Source organism: Symphalangus syndactylus, chromosome 20 (genome assembly GCF_028878055.3).
Source record: "Symphalangus syndactylus isolate Jambi chromosome 20, NHGRI_mSymSyn1-v2.1_pri, whole genome shotgun sequence".
In the NCBI taxonomy this organism is placed as follows: domain Eukaryota; kingdom Metazoa; phylum Chordata; class Mammalia; order Primates; family Hylobatidae; genus Symphalangus; species Symphalangus syndactylus.
The window spans coordinates 7,949,316-7,969,172 of record NC_072442.2 but is presented as its reverse complement, the minus strand read 5'-3'; the positions used below and the strand labels follow the sequence as shown (position 1 = coordinate 7,969,172).

Below are 19,857 nucleotides of genomic sequence, written 5' to 3'. Positions count from 1 at the left end.
AAGTTTTTAAAAAATCCTTCTGTCATACTGCCCAACATTCCAGTAAATTTCCTTAATTTTATTTTCAAATCTTTCCAGTGATTTTAGTTCTATTTCTCCAGTTTTAATTCTAAGAGCTGTTTTTCAAAAAATGTTTTTCAAACTTTTTCCACAAGTTCCCTCTTTATGGCATCCTATTATTGCTGAAGAATATAGTGTCTTCTCATATGTCTCTGAAGATACTAAATTTCTTAAGATTTTGAAGAATCTCTCTTCTGCTTTCCCCATTATCTCCAATTCCACTAAATTCTTCTTTCTCTGTTGGTTTTGTTAATCTCTTGTGTTGAAGGCTTTCTTCGAACGTCTGGCTGGTGATCCTCGGCAAGCAACTAATTTTTTAAAGACACTTCCAAAATCTGACTGGAAGTTAGTAGGGATTAGGCAGGGTTTGTCAGCTCATGAATGGGCTTTATCATAGGAAAATCAGGCAGTAAGACTTTCTTTTAAGAGATTCCCCAAGGGTCAGTACCTGTAGAGATCACTTCTCAGGAACTGTTCACTTTCTCTAGAGAAGAATCCTCTTTTCTTCTGCCTGGGGAAAAACATCTGGCTGTATCCTTCCAGGAAGAGGGCAGAGGAGAGCCCCACCAATAAAAATACAGATTCATTTGCTCTCTTTTACATTCTTTTTTTAACTTACTACTGCCCATGCTGTGTCTGCAATCTCAAGATCTAGACTGGTGCTACCTTAATACGCTCCTAATGCTCTAAGGCAAACATTGTACATAATGAATTGACTTCTTTTATGTATCCAGAATGATCCTGGTTATGTACCATCCTTGAAAGAACTGAGGAAATAGTCAATTTTTTTTTCTATTTTGTGGTTCAGATAAACTAGTCTCTCTAGTCCAATTTCTCCAGAAAATAACCCTCTCTTCTCCTGGGGTCTATGGGGAGGAGAGTAAGATCAACAGATGCACAGGACCACCTACACTAGTGGCAATTTTGCATCCTGGGGGACATCTGGCAATGTCTGAAGACATTTTGGGGTGTCACAACAGGGGGTGCTACTGGTTATCTAGTGGGTAAAGGCCAGAGATGTTGCTAAACATCCCACAATGCATGAAAAGCCCCCTCCAAAACTGGCTCAAAATGTCAACAATGTCAAGGCTGAGAAACCCTGAACTAGACTACAGACTAATCTCTCTCATTTTCAGCCCCATGACTCAACCCTGCCTTCTGTGGTACCTGGTGCCTCCAAATCCTGAGCCTGTCCAGGGTTCTGCTGATCAAACACTCGCTTCTGTTTAGTATCCCCTTCTGCAGGCTTTTAGGGTACAGGTTGCTCTGCTCTGTTGCGTTTGCTGCTACTCCTCCATCCACTTGTCATCTTCCAAAAATCTGCTGACACCTCTAACGTTATCTCCTCTTCCATATACATCTTTTTAAAAGTGTTTTCATTTAAGTGGAGTTTTGGGAGGGAGTGGAAATAGACATGTATGTTTAATTAAGCCACCACGTTTAATCAGACTGACATTTATTTATACATTCAAATATCTAAACCAAGTAAGAAATTACTTATTAGCAAATCTTTAAGAAAAAACTTTACAGAATTACAAAGAATCAGTTTTTTTCCTTTCACCACTCCTATTCAACATTTTAGATATCATAAATTTGATAAAAGTTACACAGAAAATTCACTTACCAAGATCAGAACGTGTATTTGTGAACAATTCCGCAGGACAAAAACCACAGAGATAATATTTACAAACCTAGTAAAGAAAAACAAAGGTACTTAAAAAATTGCTTGGTTTTAAAACTATATTGGAGAAGGGTGCCAAATAACTATTTTCTCATTTCTCTTGAGGTATGTATGTTTCAACCAATATAAGAATTTGTTGAATCATATTAGGTAAATTAGTGATTTTCAGACTCCTGAATTTCGATAAAAGAAAAAATCTGCAATACTCGTATTACTAGTATTTTATCTATTTTTAATCATCACCTGCTGACCCCCCAGTAGCAAAAACAAATATGGGAAAGACATCCCAAAATAAAGGACAATTTTTATATTTTTAAAAACTCTTATGCTGTTCTTATCATTTCATCTCTTTCATAGTTACGATTTGGAAATAACCATCTAAATCACAGATAACACTCATTTAAAGCAATTCAGCTCCATCTTTTTGCTTAGAAGATCCTTAACACATCAGCCTCCCAAGTAAACTACAACTACAGGTGCAAGCACCATGCCTGGCAAATTTTTAAAAATATTTTGGAAAGATAGGGACTTGCTACATTGCCCAGGTTGGTCTCAAACTCCTGGCTCCAAGCAATTCTCTTGGCGGGTTCCCACAGTATGGGGAAAAACTATTAACATAAAACCAATGTTTAATTCTCTCCCACTGGTACTTCTGTAACTCCTTCAGATATATTCCAAAACTGCTCTATCCCAAATTTAATTTTATAACACTAAAAACCAAACCATGTAAATCAAAATTCCAAAATATCACCTTTCCTTCACACAAAACTTCACTGTTACTAGGTGGATTATCACTATGTATTTTTTTGAAACAGTCTCACTCACTCTGTTGCCCAGGATGGGGTGCAGTGGTGCCATCTCAGCCCACTGCAAGCTCTGCCTCCCAGGTTCAAGCAATTATTCTGCCTCAGCCTCCAAAGTAGCTGGAATTACAGGTATGCGCCACCATGCCCAGCTAGTTTTTGTATTTTTAGTACAGACAGGGTTTCACATGTTGGTCAGGCTGGTCTCGAACTCCTGACCTCAAGTGATTCGCCCGTCTTGACCCCCCAACATGCTGGGATTATAGGTGTGAACCACTGTGTCCAGCTCTGGGAAGATTATTAATGCACAACTATAACACATGAAAGAAAAGGCAGTGTTGGTCAGGTATGGTGGCTCACACCTGTAATCCCAACACATTAGGAGGCCAAGGCAGGAGGATAACTTTAGCCCAGGAACTTGAGACCGGCCTGGGCAACATGGCAAAACCCCATGTCTATAAAAAACACAAAAAGCAGCCATGGCGTGGTGGCACAGTCCCAGCTACCCAGGAGGCTGAGGCAGAAGGATCGCTTGAGCCTGGGAGGTCGAGGGTGCAGCTAGCCATGATCGTGCTATTTACTGCACTCCAGCCTGGGCAACACAATCACAATCTGTCTCAAAAAAAAAAAAAGAAAAAGGAAAAGGGAAAGGAAAAGGAAAAGGAAAAGGAAAAGGGAAAGGGAAAGGGAAAGGGAAAAAGGCAGTGTGCGATTTAAACCTGAAGGTTCTTTCTGGACAGGCCTGGGCGCTAAAACTGAAACAGGCGTTTCTTTCCTCAGAGGCTTTACACTCATTGGAAGCAATGTGGTTCCATAAGCTGCATCCAGGATGAAAGTCATAAAACATATCTAAATATTCATGTTTAAACAACCTCACAGACATGAAAGGTTTTTGTTTTTTCTTTCTTTTTTCTTTTTTTGAGACAGAGTTTCGCTCCCGTTGCCCTTGCTGGAGTGCAATGGTATGATCTCGGCTCACCGCAACCTCTGCCTCCCGGGCTCAGGCAATTCTCCTGCCTCGGCCTCCTGAGTAGCTGGGATTACAGGCATGCGCCACCACGCCCGGCTAATTTTGAATTTTTAGTAGAGACGGGGTTTCTCCATGTTGGTCAGGCTGGTCTCGAACTCCCAACCTTAGGTGATCCACCCGCCTCGGCCTCCTAAAGTGCTGGGATTACAGGCCTCACCACACTCAGACATGAAAGTTTTACTATTACTGTGAATTTTATCTTTACTTATAAACATTTCATTTACATTTCCCATTTTTACAATAATACATTCTAGGGTCTTGGAGACGATTCTTTCTAAAGATTGATTTTGTTTTCACTAGGACTTCTAATGGCCTCATGACCAATTTAAGACTATTGTTCCGTAAGTTTAAGCTAGGCAAGCCACTAGTTTTATGCCAATATTACTCTGATACAGCTTTATGTCTTAGTATCTTTCTACTGCTTTCTTTCCTTTTTAAGTTATTATACTTGATTTTTAAGATTATTCTTTGCAGCTGGGCACAGTGGTGCAGGCCTGTAGTGCCAGCTACTTGGGAGGCTAAGGCGGGAAGACTAGTTGAGCCCAGGAGTTTGAGGCTGTAGTGTGCTAGGACCACACCTGTGAACAGCCACTGTACTCCAGGCCCTGGCAACATTAAGTGACAACTCGTCTCTAAGAACATAATGAAAGTTTTAAAGGCTGGATGCGGTGGCTCACACCTGTAATCCCAGCACTTTGGGAGGCCAAGGCAGGAGGATCAACTGAGGTCGGGAGTTTGAGACCAGTGTGACCAACATGGAGAAACCCCGTCTCTACTGAAAATACAAAATTAGCCAGGCATGGTGGTGCATGCCTATAATCCCAACGACTCGGGAGGCTGAGGCAGGAGAACTGCTTGAACCTGGGAGGCGGAGGTTGCGGTGAGCCAAGATTAGGCCATTGCACTCTGGCCTAGGCAGCAAGAGAGAAACTCCGTCCCCCAAAAAAAAAAAGTTTTAAAAAAGATTATTCTTTGTAACTTAAACACTGTTGTCACAAATAGTTTATTTTTAAAAGACTATATGCTATCTAAAGCTAATGTTTTTAAAAATTATTTCTGAAGTTCCAGGGCTTGTGATGCCATATGTTTTTCTAATTCTTAAAACATCCATTTTGTTCAACTTTGTGTTCACTTTAAATGCATCACAGTAAAATACCAATGCCAATACTCAACTTTTATAAACATTTCTTTGAGAGTTTCTTTTATTTGGGGGAGGGAGGATGTGGCAACAATTATGCCACTTTTACTGTGACCTAACCTTTCAATTATATTAACCCTGTTTTGAAGACTCAAAAATTTCACACAACTATATTTAGTAAAAGTTATTGCCAGGATCTGCTATTATTTATAGCCATAAACTGTATGGTTATAAAATAATTTAAAAACTAAATTTTGTGTGCCATCCTCACAGACATGAAAAGTCTTACTATTACTGTGAATTGGCTGCGCACGGTGGCTCACGCCTGTAATCCCAGCACTCTGGGAGGCTGAGGCAGGCGGATCACGAGTTCAGGAGATTGAGATCATCCTGGCTAACACGGTGAAACCCCATCTCTACTAAAAATACAAAAAATTAGCCGGGCATGGTAGCGGCCGCCTGTAGTCCCAGCTACTTGGGAGGCTGAGGCAGGAGAATGGCGTGAACCCAGGAGGTGGAGCTTGCAGTGAGCCAAGATGGCACCACTGCACTCCAGCCTGGGCGACGGAGCAAGACTCCGACTCAAAAAAAAAAAAAAAAAACCAGCCAGGCGTGGTGGCAGTTGCCTGTAGTCCCAGCTACTCGGGAGGCTGAGGCAGGAGAATGGTGTGAACCCGGGAGGCGGAGCTTGCAGTGAGCAGAGATCGCACCACCGAGTGATAGAGTGAGACTCTGTCTCAAAAAAAAAAAAAAAAAAAAAAAAAAAAAAAAAAAAAACAAAGTTTTACTATTACTGTGAATTTTATCTTTACTTACAAACATTTCATTTCTATTTCCCATTTTTACAGTAATATATTCTAGGGTTTGAGATTGTTCTATCTAAAGATTAATTTTATTGTTTACAATAGGACTTCCAACGGCCTCATGACCAATTTAAGTGTTTCCTAAGTTTAAGGTAGGCAAGACACAATGTCTATGATCCTCAGAAAGGTTCCCCATTAAAAACAAAAACAAAAATGAATAAACATATCTCTACAGTCCCTCCTGACTCTCAAGTATGTGAAATAGGTACACTGCAACATGGCACAATGAATCTTCGCCGTTGCTTATCTGCTAAAGAACCAGGGATACCTGGCGGGGCTCATGCCTGTAATCCCAGCACTTTGGGAGGTTGAGATGGGAGGACTGCTTGAGCCTCAGAGGTGGAGGTGGCAGTGTGCTGTGATCACACCGCTGCACTCCAGCTAGGGCGACAGAACGCAACCTGTCTAAAAAAGAAAAAAAAAAAAAAGAACCAGATGTCGTAATTCCGCCTTGGTTTCTTCATAGTATTAAAAAAGGAGATAAGCTGGGCCCAGTGGCTTATGCCTGTAATCCCAGCACTTCAGGAGGCCAAAGCAGGAGGATCACGTGAGCCTAGCCTGGGCAATCCAGTGAGACCTTGTCTCTAAAAAAAAAATGAAAAAAATCAACCAGGTATGGTGTCACACACCTGTAGTCCCAGCTACTTGGGTGGCTAGGGTGGAAGGGTCGTTGGAGCTCAGGAGGTTGACGCTGCAGTGAGTGGTGATCATGCCACTGCACTTCAGCCTGGGTGAAAAGGGCAAGACTCGATTAAATAAATAAGGAGGTAATAAATTTCTTATAGTGGCATTGTAAAGATTAAACTGTATACATTTGCTAAACTGGAAGAAAAAGGTGTTAGCCTACGTAAAAGCTAAAGCAACTCCATCTTGGGTGTTAAAGTGCCAGGCTGACTTCCGATTAACTCCAATTCCAGGAATGCTCCTAAGACTTCTATTTCATCTACTGTTCCTTGTGTTAAGAACATGTACTTACTATAAATCCTGCCCTTAGGTCAAAACAATTTTGATGATTTTGTACTTAACATAAATCCTGCCCATAAGTAATTATCCTACACATGCCTTCTGAAGCACAGATACCCTTTCTCTATGGTATATAAGCCCTGGGTCTGGGGAGATGACATCTTGTCTTGCCACCAGCAGCTGCCCAAGACACAGACCTGGCTTCTGTTCGTAGGTCCCTATTACATGTTTCCAAGAAACTGGATTTGTCAGCCTCTTTCTTTGGCCTCTCAGCTTCTTCAGACTTTGGGGGTAGGTTTCCGTAGACCTGTCCGCTGCACATTATTATTTTAAATGTTTTTAGGCACTGGGATACCAAATAACACATGCCTGTCTGTGGGCTAACCAGAAGCTACCTAATCTAGTCCAATCACCCCATTAGAGACCACATGACCTGCCCTGACGGCATCCAGCTATATCTACAGAATCCAGACTAGAATCCATTTCCCCAATCCAGTTCTGAGTGTTCCTTCCACTCCAACTCTCCTGCTTTACCATTTAATGGTACATCAGAATTATCTGTTACTCTACGCAATATACTAGCTACCTGGACTGCTTCTTTTAACTCTCCCCAGAGACTGAGGATTTTAACTAAAAATATTAACAAGGGATCCGAAAAAACGGGAAGAACATATTTGGATGCTTCAAATAAAGTCATCAATAATGATAAGAACAAACCCAGAGAGGCCAGGTGTGGTGGCTCACACCTGTAACCCCAGCACTTTGGGAGGAGGACGCAGGTGAATCACCTGAGGTCAGGAGTTCAAGACCAGCCTGGCCAATATGGTGAAACCCTGTCTCTACCAAAATACAAAAATCAGCCAGGCATAATGGCGAGTGCCTGTAATCCCAGCTACTTGGGAGGCTGAGGTGGGAGAATTGCTTGAACCCGGGAGGGAGAGGTTGCAGTTAGCTGAGATTACACCACTATACTCCAGCTTGGGTGACAGAGAGAGACTGTCTCAAAAAAAGAATAAACCCAGAGAATTCTTATCTTTCTTTTGGATATAATCATGACAACTGCTCAAGTTTTGGAATACTAGCATTCTTCATTTAATAGTAATCCCCAAAAGATATAAATTCTTATTACAGATTAATACCCATGCAAACTCTCTAAATACCTACATAATCCTAACTTATCCTCTTAATAAATTTAAGGCAACACTAGTGACAAGTGTTCAATCTCATCAACAGTTTTTATTTATTTATTTTTTTTGAGACAGAGCCTCACTCTCTTGCCCAGGCTGGAGTGCAGTGGCACAATCTTGGCTCAATGCAACCTCTGCCTCCCATGTTCAATTGATTCTCCTGCCTCAGCCTCCCGAGGGGCTGGGATTACAGGAGCATATCACAATGCCTGGCTAATTTTTGTATTTTTAGTAGATGGGGTTAAGCCATGTTGGCCAGGCTGGTCTCAAACTTCTGACCTCAAATGATCCACCCATCTTGGCCTCCCAAAGAGCTGGGATTACAGGCATGAGCCACAGCACCAGGCCCATTAAGGACATCTTAATGATTTTTGTCTTTCTGTATCTACTTAGATCCAACACTAAGCAATACAATTCTCCTTTGAGCTAATCAAATATTTTCAATACTGTCTGCACTATTTTTACGTCTTACTTTTTTTTTTTTTTTTTTTTGGAGACAGAGTCTTAACTGTCACCCAGGCTGGAGTGCAGTGGTTCGATCTTGGCTCACTATCTCTACCTCCCGGGCTCAAGCAATTCTCGTGCCTCAGCCTCCCAAGCTGGAATTATGGGCAACTGCCACCATGTCTGGCTAATTTTTTAGTAGAGATGTGGTTTTACCATGGTTGATCTCGAACTCCTGGCCTGTCTGCACTATTTGTTAAACTGCTTATCATAAAGATAATAGACTGGAAGTGGTGGCTCACGCCTAGTAATCTCAGCACTTTGGGAGGCTGAGGCAGGCAGATGGCTTAAGCTCAGGAGTTCGAGACCAGCCCGGGCAATGTGGCAAGACCCCATCTCCACCAACACAAAAAAATTAGCCAGGAGTGGTGCTGGCCTATAGTCCCAGCTACTCAGGAGGCTGGGGTGGGAGGAGACTGCTCCAGCCCAGGAGGTGGAGGTTGCAGTGAGCTGAGATTGTGCTACCGCACTCCAGCCTGGGTAACAGAGCCAGACATTGTCCCCCCTCCCCCTGCCAAAAAATACATATATATATATATATATATAAAATATATATTTATATTCAATATCTACTTCCAATTATCTAAACACTGGCAACAGAACTCACGTTGGAAACAGTAAAACTGACAGGGACTTAAATTTTAAAAATCTAAATAGCCAATCCTAATTACTATATACAGTAAGTCCTTGAATAATGTGATGAGGGAAAAAAAAATGATTCCCAGCTGGGGCTAACTGTGTAGGAGTCTGCAAGTTCTCCCCATATCTGTATGGGTTTTCTCCCAGTACTCTGGTTTCCTTCCACATCCCAAACCTGTGCACAGTAGGTGAACTGGCATGGCTAAGTCCCAGTCTGGGTGTGTGTGGGTGTGAGTATGCCCTGTGACGGGAGGGCATCCTGTCCAGGGTTAGTTCCTGCCTTGCATCCTGGGCAGCCGGGATCAGCTCTGGCCACCCACCACCCTGAACTGGAATAAGGAGGCTGGAAAGGAATGAATATAAATTATTGTAAAATATAAGTTTGTAAAGCATATGATAATCATACAAATGCATGACAATAAACAGCATAGTCCAAAAGTGGTGAGTTTATCATATTTATTATTGTGTTGGAACTGGAGGTAGGAGGTGCTTCTGACAAAGTTCAAGTTGTAAACATTTATTCCTTGACTTACCACCACAACTGCCATCACTCACTGATTCACCAAGAACTGGGTAATTATCTCGCTTTTATTCATCTTTCTTAAATGTATGTATACCTCAAGTTTATCTCAATGTTTGATATCAGAAATGTTTTGGGTCTTTTTAGTTATGTTTCTGTAACCAGAATGTGCCATAGAAACCTAACTCTTCTTTATATTAACTAATCTATGGTAAAACTTTTGTCATATGTCATTTCTACTGAAGTCAGTTTCCAAGAACCCATTAACGACGTTAAATGCAGACTTACTGTATTCTGAAACAGGACATATTACTGGAATACCTCAAATGCCATACATATACAAATATTGATTAATTTAAAATCCAGGAATACCTGGAAATTTTATTGGTTAAAAAAAAGGAACACGAGGCCGGGCGCGGTGGCTCATGCCTGTAATCCCGGCACTTTAGGAGGCCGGGGCGGGTAGATCACAAGGTCAGAAAATTGAGACCATCCTGGCTAACACAGTGAAACCCCGTCTCTACTAAAAATACAAAAAAAAATTAGCCGGGCATGGTGGCGGGCGCCTGTAGTCCCAGCTACTCGGGAGGCTGAGGCAGGAGAATGGCGTGAACTCCGGGGGATGGAGCCTGCAGTGAACCGCGCCACTGCACCCCAGCCTGGGCAACAGCGAGACTCTGTCTCAAAAAAAAAAAAAGGAACACGAGCCAGGCGCAGCGGCTCACACCTGCAATCCTAGCACTTTGGGAGGCCGAGGCAGGCAGATTCACTTGAAGCCAGGAGTTTGAGACCAGCCTGGCCAAAATGGCGAAACGCCATCTCTACTAAAAATACAAAAATTAGCCAAGCATGGTGGCACACGCCTGTAATTCCAGCTACTTGGGAGACTGAGGCATGAGAATCGCTTGAACCAGGGAAGCAGAGGTTTGCAGTGAGCTGAGATCGCACCACTGCACTCCAGCCTGGACAACAGATCAAGACTGTCTCAAAAAAAAAAAAAAAAAAAAAAAAAAAACCAAAAAAAAACCAACCTTACACGCTGTAGTCTTTTGTCACTTCTGCCTTAATATTAATAGTTTAATTCTGATTATGACAGGCTATATTTTCTTTTTAGCTAAGAGTTCAATTCATTGTGTTAAAGATAAACTCTCAAAGAGATAATTTTTAATAAAAGAATTTATAACAAAAATTATGTCCCTGATAACATATAGTTTTATGTTTCAGCTATACCACCACCACACATTCATTTCCATGCCTTTAATTTTATTATGTATACCTTTGCAGGCATGATTCACTATTGCCTACACAAACTTCTAGTAAAATTTCAATCAATCTTCCATAGCAGCCAGTTAGTAAACATCTCTCTTCTGCTTAGAGCCTTCAGTTATTTCCCAATGTAATAAAGTCTAAACTTTTAACAAGGCTTATAAAAACTTTTTTTTTTTTTTTTTTTGAGACGGAGTCTCACTCTGTCGCCCAGGCTGGAGTGCAGTGGCGCCATCTCGGCTCACCGCAAGCTCCGCCTCCCGGGTTCACACCATTCTCCTGCCTCAGCCTCCAGAGTAGCTGGGACTACAGGTGCCTGCCACCACGCCCAGCTAATTTTTTTTTTGTTGTTGTATTTTTAGTAGAGACAGGGTTTCACCATGTTAGCCAGGATGGTCTCGATCTCCTGACCTCGTGATCCACCCGTCTCTGCCTCCCAAAGTACTGGGATTACAGGCGTGAGCCACCGCACCTGGCCTATAAAAACTATTTAAAACCAAGTTCTTGCCTACCTATCTACACTCCCCACCCAACAAAAACACACACACTACAATACTATTTAAAATTTGCCAAATTCACCGATTTTTCTCCAGCTCTTCCTTCAGGCTGGTGTCTTCTCTCTCCTCTCCCTCAGGCCAATTCCTGCCAATCCTTTAGGTAAATGTATTTAAAGACCACTTTGTCTGACAGGCCTTTCCTGAGTATCCATCCCAGTCTGGGTTATGCACTCCTTTCCTGTGTACACTGTACAGTTGACCTTTGAACTCGGGGGGCTACGGGCACTGTTATGGTTTGGATACGGTTTCTTTGGTCCCAAAAAAAACATTCTTGTGGGAGTGAATTCCCATTCTTAGTTGACTGGAAAATTGGTTGTTGAACAGAGCCTGGCACTCCTAGCCACGTGATCTTTGCACATGCTGGCTCCCCTTCTGCCATGAGTGGAAGCAGTCTGGGACCCTCACCAGATAGGTACCAGCTACAATGCTTCTTGTACAGCCTGTGGAACTGAACTAAATAAACCTCTTTTCTTTATAAATTATCCAGCCTCAGGTATTCCTTTATAACAACTAAGAGAGTTACTGACCCTAACTCCCCTAAAACTTAACTATCAAAAGCCTACAACTGACTGGAAGCCTTACAATAACATTAACAGTTGGTTAACACACATATTTTGGATATTATTTGTATTATATACTGTATTTTTTTTTTTTTTTTTGAGACAAAGTCTCGCTCTGTCAACCACGCTGGAGTGCGGTGGCGTGATCTCGGCTCACTGCAACCTCCGCCTCCCGGGTTCAAGCAATTCTCCTGCCTCAGCCTCCTGAGTAGCTGGGATTACAAGCACCGGCCACAACGCCTGGCTAATTTTTGTATTTTTAGTAGAGACAGGGTTTCACCATGTTAGCCAGGCTGGTCTCCAACTCCTGACCTCAAGTGATCTGCCTACCTCAGCCTCCCAAAGTGCTGGGATTACAGACGTAAGCCACAGTGCCTGGCTATATACTGTATTCTTACAATAAAGTAAGCTAGAGATGTGCACTGTAGAATGTTTAGGGAAAAAAATAACTGTAAGTAAGCTAGAGAAAAAAATGTGAAAACACATTTACAGTGCTGTATTTATCAATACCCTAAGTTTAGGTCATCTGTATACAAAAGATGAATTGTCTGAAATGCCAGCAACCCCACATGCAGATCTCAGTCTATCATACATATCAAGCAATTTAACTTCTTGTATTGTCATGACTTTTCTGCTTCTTCGGAGCACTTCCAATGTCACTAGCTGCACTTCGTATGGGTCTCAGGGCATTATTCAAAGGTCATGGTATTGTACATAGGCCAGGCGCTGTGGCTCACACCTCTAACCCCAGCACTTTGGGAGGCCAAGGTGGGCAGATCACTTAAGGCCAGGAGTTCGAGCCCAGCCTGGCCAACATGACAAAACCCCATCTCTACTAACAATACAAAACTTAGCCAGACATGGTGGTACACGGCTGTAATCCCAGCTACTTGGGAGGCTGAGGTATGAGAACTGCTTGAACCTGGGAAGCAGAGGTTGCAGTGAGCCGAGACGGCACCACTGCACTCCAGCCTGGGCGACAGAGCAAAGCTGTCTCAAAAACAACAACAAAAAGCAAAACAAAAGTTTATACGGTATTGCAATAAACTGATGAAAATACACAAGAACCAAGGGATAATTTTTTACTGTGATATGCAATTTACTTTAGACACCAACTGCTCAGCAGAGATTATCAGTCACAGGTCATAGGGCATTTTAAGTCCTGTAACACTTGAGCTCACTGTAATAGCAACAGGTGGCTACAAAATTATTACAGTATTACAGTATGTACTATAGTTAATTTTATGCAGTTATTACTCAATCTTTACTTTCTCTGGACTGCTAGTGGCACCATGTACTGTGTGTGTAAGTTTTCATAAAGTTTAACTTTTTATGATTCGTATGTATTTTGTGGTAGGAAAATGATAAACTAGTATATACATCTATTTTATGTATTTGTGATGTACTTATCTTTTCTTAAATTTTAAAAATATTTCTAGGCTATGTGATTTGTCTTCAAGTTTTTTCAAATTGTTGCAAATCTCCAAAAAATGTTCCAATATATTTATTGAAAAAACTCCACGTATACGTGGACACACTCAACTCAAACCCGTGTTGTTCAAGGGTCAATTTTACTTTTCCCAATGGTGGCATTTATCATATTCTGTTATGGAAATGCGTTTACATTCAATTGGAATAATCCCCATTGGAAAAAAAAGTGCATTTACTCCTTCCTGTCACCAATACCTGATGGCTCTTTAGGACCAAGTGCTGTATCTGTACTATCCTGCTGTTATCTATCTAAGAGCAATACTTTATATTTTTTTTTGAAATGGAGTCTTGCTCCTGTTGCGCAGGCTGGAGTGCAGTGGCATGATCTTGGCTCACTGCAACCTCCACCTCCCGGGTTCAAGCGATTCTCCTTCCTCAGCCTCCCGAGTAGCTGGGATTACAGGCGTGCACCACCACACCTGGCTAATTTTTGTATTTGTAGTAGAGATAGGGTTTTGCCATGTTGGCCAGGCTGGTCTCGAACTCCTGACCTCAGGTGATCCACCCGCCTCAGCCTCGCAAAGTGCTAGGATTACAGGCGTGAGCCACCGCGCCCAGCCGAGCAATACATTTTTGTTGGATAAATGAATACAACAATTTTCCTAACTTACGGTAAGAAATGAAGAGAAGGGCTGGGCACGGTAGCTCACGCCTGTAATCCCAGCACTTTGGGAGGCTGAGGGAGGATCACTTGTTGTCAAAAGTTCAAGACCAGACCGGCAAACATGGTGAAACCCCATCTCTACAACAATACAAAAATTAGTCAGGCATGGTGGCATGCACCTGTAATTCCACCTACTCTGGAGGCAGAATCGCTTGAACCCAGGAGGTGGAGGTTGCAGTGAGCTGAGATCACACCACTGCACTCCAACTTGGGCAACAGAGCAAGACTCCATCTCGGGGGAAAAAAAACAGAGAGAAAATATTTCATAAAACAAAGAACTGTATTAGCAAAAAAGTCAAATTTACAAACTTAAGCTACCTTCTCCTTTTGTGAGGAAATCAAGGCTAATAACATATATAATGACACACAGACACACACACACAGACACACACACACACGTTTTCCTAAAGCAACCAAAGATTTAGGAAATACCTTACTATAATTTTCAGTGTGATTATGGTATTGTGGTTATTTTATTCTATTTTTTTTTTTTTTTTTTTTTTTTTGAGACAGAGTGTCACTCTGTTGCCCAGGCTGGACTGTGGTGGCACCATCTCGGCTCACTGCAACCTCTGCCTCCTGGGTTGAAAGGATCCTCCCGCCTCAACCTCTGGAGTAGCTGGGATTACAGGCATGCACCACTACGCCCAGCTAATTTTTTTATTTTTTAGTAGAGAAGGGGTTTCAACATGTTGGCCAGGCTAGTCTCGAACTCTGAAGTGATCCGCCTGCCTTGGCCTCTCAATGTTGAGATTACAGGTGTGAGCCATCATGCCCGGTCGGCTACTTTTTTTTTTTTTTTAAAGTCCTTGTATTTTACAGATATACAATGATGGCTTTAAGGTTGACAATAACAGAATTGCTTCAAAATAATGGAAAGGATACAGAGGAAATAATATTGACCAGGTGCTAATATTGCAAATTGTGTATGAGTACATGGGGAGTTCATTATATTATACTATTCACTCTAATTCTGTATGTTTTGGGAAGAAAAGCAAACAGCAATTACATACACATATAACACATGGACTGCTGGCAATTCTGAGAAGCCAACACTTACTATTTTACTATGGAGTAAGGTAGGAAATGCCAGCTGGGTGCAGTGGCTCATGCCTGTAACCTCAGCACTTTGCGAGACCGAGGCAGACAGATCACTTGAGGTCAGGAGTTCAAGACCAGCCTGGCCAACATGGCGAAACCCTGTCTCTACTAAAAATACAAAAATTAGCCGGGCGTGGTGGCGCACGCCTGCAATCCCAATTACTCGGGACACTGAGGCCGGGAAGTGGAGGTTGCAGTGAGCCAAGATCATGCCACTGCACTCTAGCCTGGGCAACAGAGCAAGACTCCGTCTCAAAAAAAAGGGGGGGGGGCGAGGTAGAAAATGCTTTTCTATCTTACTCCATGGTAACATAGTAAGTTACTATGAACATTTTGGTGACTCTGAATGAAAACTAGTAAAATACATATTAATAGATATCATCATGCATTATAATTACTATTTTTTTGCTTTCAATTTTCGCTCCCAAATTCTGAACATTTTTAAAGCAAAAAGAAAAAGTTTACAAGTAAAAAATGTGGACAGAAGCTTTAGCTGTTTTTCCTTTTCTAAACAACTTTTCAGTGTCAATGACAGTATCTGCTAACATTCCAAAGATTTTAGAGAAGAACATTTAGTTCAATTTCCTTCATAAATTATTAAACCTTCACGTTAAACCTTCACAGAAGGAAGGGTAGGCTTGAGTTTGATAAATGGAAGAAAACTCATTTCAGATATTAGAATCAGTGTTAACAATTAAGTAATTTCATTTTCAGGTTGAGATCTAGAATATAAAAACCTCAATTTGGAACTACAAAATTTCTGTCTTGCTACATAAAAAATAACAAAAGCTCCAGATCAGACTTTACAATTTACTACAATCTTCTAATAATATGGCTACTAGTGCCTTCTCTGGCAAACACTGAAATCAAACCCTCACTGAAAGGTACTCACCCTAGGCAGTTAGTTACAATCACATGCTTTCCTCATCACTGTGGCTGTTTAGGATTAACCAAGCAATTGCTTAGTGCAAAAAACCAAAGCAATAATCTCAAACAATTGCAAAATACAAATAAACACAGTGGGAGGGTGTACCAACGAATCCATGAAACAGTATTAAAGCCGACTTGACTTTAGCTGCAAAGTTTCTCAGATCCGGAGGTAGCAATCTACAAAGTTGGAAATGCCTGTAAAAGCACTAGCCCTAGTAAAATACGTTGGTGAAGGTTACATACACACCATTACAAATAAATGGTTGATGATTTTGCATCACAGATGCATCCTTCACTTGAAACTGAGCTTCGCAAGTGCTGCTTGCTCACTTATTACTCATCATGAAAAGGAGAAAAAAGTACAGTATTAGAATCTACTACCAAATTACTACCAATTAAGATTTAATTGTGCAGATATGCACAATTAAAAGCCCAAGACTAATCAGGATGGGTCAGGAAACAGTAGGTCACAAACTTTAGAATGCGTAAGAGGAGCCCGCCGGGCACGGTGGCTCACGCCTGTAATCCCAGCACTTTGGGAGGCCGAGGCGGGCGGATCACGGGGTCAAGAGATCGAGACCATCCTGGCCAACATGGTGAAACCCCATCTCTATTAAAAATATAAAAATTAGCTGGGCATGGTGGAGGGCGCCTGTAGTCCCAGCTACTCGGGAGGCTGAGGCAGGAGAATCGCTTGAACCCGGGAGGTGGAGGCTGCAATGAGCCGAGATCATGCCATTGCACTCCAGCCTGGGCGACAGAGCAAGACGCCGTCTCAAAAAAAAAAAAAAAAAAAAAAGAATGCATAAGAGGAGCCATTTTAAAAAATGCAGATACTGGGACCCTTCCCCAAGACGGACAGAATCAGACTCTCTGGGAAGGGGAGTTGAAGTACAGAAATCTGCATTTAAAACAAATTCCACAGGTCAAATACAGCTATCTAGGGACTACTTTTAATACTAAGGTAAAGTTACCATTTTGACTGTTAAATACCTACAGATGCCACGGCCAACTGTCGTTTTAATTAATAGTTGCTTCCTTTCCTTATTTTGGTATTTATCTCTATTCCAAAAAAAAAAAAAAAAAAAAAAAAAAACAAAAAAAAAACAAGGTCCCATCCAGCTGAAATGACTTCTTCCATTTAATGCAAGTATGGCCAAGAAAAATTTCCAGATAGAACAAGAATGCAAAAATATGTTAAAATATCAGGCTATAGTGATGGTGAATCCTTTTCAGCATATAATGGGTTTGCCCATCCCTGCAGGTTTAGCACTAACAGCCAACAGTACAAGAATATGCAGATAACCCGGAAACGATATCAAGAGCTTCCCCAGCTTTATTACACAATAATTCCACCTATTTAGATGAGACCATGTGCTTTGTTTTTGCTCAACACTAAAAACATTTTCCCTGCAGTTATCAATCGGAAATGCCAGTAACTGACTTGAAATCCTTCAATCTAGAATGAAGTGCAATCTGTCATTAAGGCATTAAATACTTTAGTAATAAACACTGAAAGTTAAAAATAGTGAAAAGTACTAAAACTGAAAGCAAAGCAGATTATGGCTGAGATGACATAAAACCTAAATTGCTATTCTGAGGGCCTCATCATTGCAGAGTCATAAACCCATCACATACAATGCAATGTGGCAATAAATTACCCCAGGAAAGAGAAGTTTCTCTAAAACGTGTTCAAAGCCAAGGGTGCAGAGATACAAGGCTGCTCCAACTGATAAGCAGTGCAATGGAAGGCATTTTTCTCTTGAATTCAAAATATACAAATAACCTATTGAACATAAGCCGAATCGCCATAATGTTTTGGTTTTTTACCTTACTTAGGATTTTGAGCGTTATTCCTAACACCTTTGCAAAGTTTAGACTGAAAGGTTACAGAGCTAGGTAGTTAAAAACAAAAAAAAGTTACTTCGCTGTAACAAAGATGCCTACAAAAGAAAGATGGTCAAGATAAGCAGTTCCTTAAGTCTCCTATTGTGACAAATGGTCGGGGGGGTGGGGAGCCTAATGTTAAAAACAAAAAAGCCACCTCTTAAAAATAATAAATTCTACTCTAAGAATGTTTCATACTACTTTGGAATCAGGCAGCACCCCAACACAACTTGAGCCAAACTTACTCTTTCTTAAGGTCCTAACAGGAGTCATCTAGCACCAACCTGCTTTCCTACACTGCAAAAAAGAAATTTTACCTTAACCAAAGCCTACGTTTAAAAAGAGTAAGAAAACAGTTTTCTAAAGAAGCATGCATTACCTGAACTATTCCTTCCGATTTTGATTAGCAATTGTTTTAAAATTAGCATGTTAGATTATAACCGCAAAGTAAAATTAAATTCTGTATCTATTCTCCAGGTAAGACCTAAAGTAAACATTACACTACATGTTCAAAACTAGATCAAAACACTTGAAATGCTACAGCATGTGCAGAGAACCAGTTTCATAGGATTGTGGAAAACTAACAGAACTACAAAATTAGTTTCCTCAGTTGCCAAGACTTTGGGTGAGCCTTTTTAAGTCTCACCAGTGAAACTGGGGTTATAATATTTACCTTTACTCCCAGGGCTAAGAGCATCAAATGAGTTTAATGTGGAAGAAAAAACCTTGACAGCTGCCTCTATAAGGGACTTCTTAGAATACTGTTAACGAACAATGCTTGTAAATCATCACGGTAAACCCTAACAAGTAAACTACTTCTTTTACATTTCTATTTCCCCGTATAAGCGTCATGTTGTAATTACTTAAATAAAATACCGCCACGATTTTTACCATGAATCCTGGTCAGAAATTTTAGTCTAAATACGACGTTCAACCCAAACTACAGAAGAATGTGCCCTTCTCCCTATTTCATAATGAGGTGAAACCTCGGAGCCGCTAGATTTAATAAGATGCTGCTATCCTTTCCCGCGTTTCCCCGCCTCATCAAGGTGCTTTTCAATTCTGCCAAGGGCTCTCCTGGACCCCCTTGATACTAGAACAACAAAACCAAATCACCCCCATCCCCAGGTCCGTACCCCATCCTCCCTCCTGGGCCATCCTTCCTCCTGGCTCCACGGGCACCGGGTCAGACGCTCGACCCCAGGTGCGGCCCTGGCCCCACATCGCCCCGCGGCCAGGAGGGCCACAGCCCGCGCCCGCTCCCCTCCCCCACGGAGCCCGGGCTCAGGCCCAAGGCCCGCGGGACTTACGCTCTCGTGGTCCCACCGCACGTTGCTGCGCTTCTCGTCCGGGGCTAGGTTTCGGTCCCGGCCCATTAACTCATCCAACAACTGCGCGGCCGAAATCATGGTGCTTCCTTCGGGCGGCTGTTCCCACCAGCCCAGGCACCCGCCAACGAAAACAGGGGCGACACCGTCGCCAATCTCCTCGGCCCGCTCTCAGGCCGAAAATCCTCCTACACACAGGAGCCGACAAGACAAAATGGCCGCCGCGCGGACGCCTTCCCAGCATGCCGTGCGCCCGCGGGACACGCCCAGGCCCGGGCGGAGAGGGCGAGCTCAGCTTCCGCCGTCCGGGGGCGGGGCCCGCGGAGGCCGGGTACGGACTCCGCCCCTGTCTAGAGGCCGCGGGGACGGGTAACCTCTGCCCGCGCGCCTCCCTAAGCTCCCGGTTTTCCCGAGCTTCTTCACGGTGAGAAATTGGAGCCTAGGTCTTGAAGCCTGGACACCGCTTCAAAATGGAGAAGTCAGTGTCTCCTTTAGTCCACGTGGTGCACGTGGTGCCTCATGCAGCGGAGGAAACTGAAGATTACAGCTTCCGACTCCATTTTCGTAGTCGCTGCGCTAGCGCGTCTTGCACCTACCTGGCTTTGTCCTCCCGCCCTGAGTCTCCTGATTAACAGGATGGGAAATCGAGGCAAGAAGAGACATGGCGGCTTCTAAAATATGGGGA

General features: G+C 42.4%; 1 protein-coding gene across 10 annotated transcripts in view; it reads right to left on the bottom strand.

The window, feature by feature from the left end:
• The window catches only part of LUC7L3 (LUC7 like 3 pre-mRNA splicing factor), a 33,486-nt gene extending 14,035 nt beyond the window's left edge, over positions 1–19,451 (bottom strand). For 8 of the 10 annotated variants that reach the window (XM_055258494.2, XM_063629905.1, XM_063629904.1 and 5 more), the window contains exons 1-2: positions 19,155–19,451; positions 1,685–1,751 (exon numbers count right to left, since the gene is read on the bottom strand). In XM_055258494.2, the coding sequence (XP_055114469.1) occupies positions 1,685–1,751; positions 19,155–19,253 (166 nt within the window). In that variant the 5' untranslated portion in view covers positions 19,254–19,451. Of the gene's footprint in view, positions 1–508; positions 572–1,227; positions 1,321–1,684; positions 1,752–19,154 lie in introns of those variants that run through there. The other 2 variants (XM_055258499.2, XM_055258500.2) reach the window with 2 other exon arrangements.
• Between the last annotated feature and the right edge of the window lie 406 nt (positions 19,452–19,857).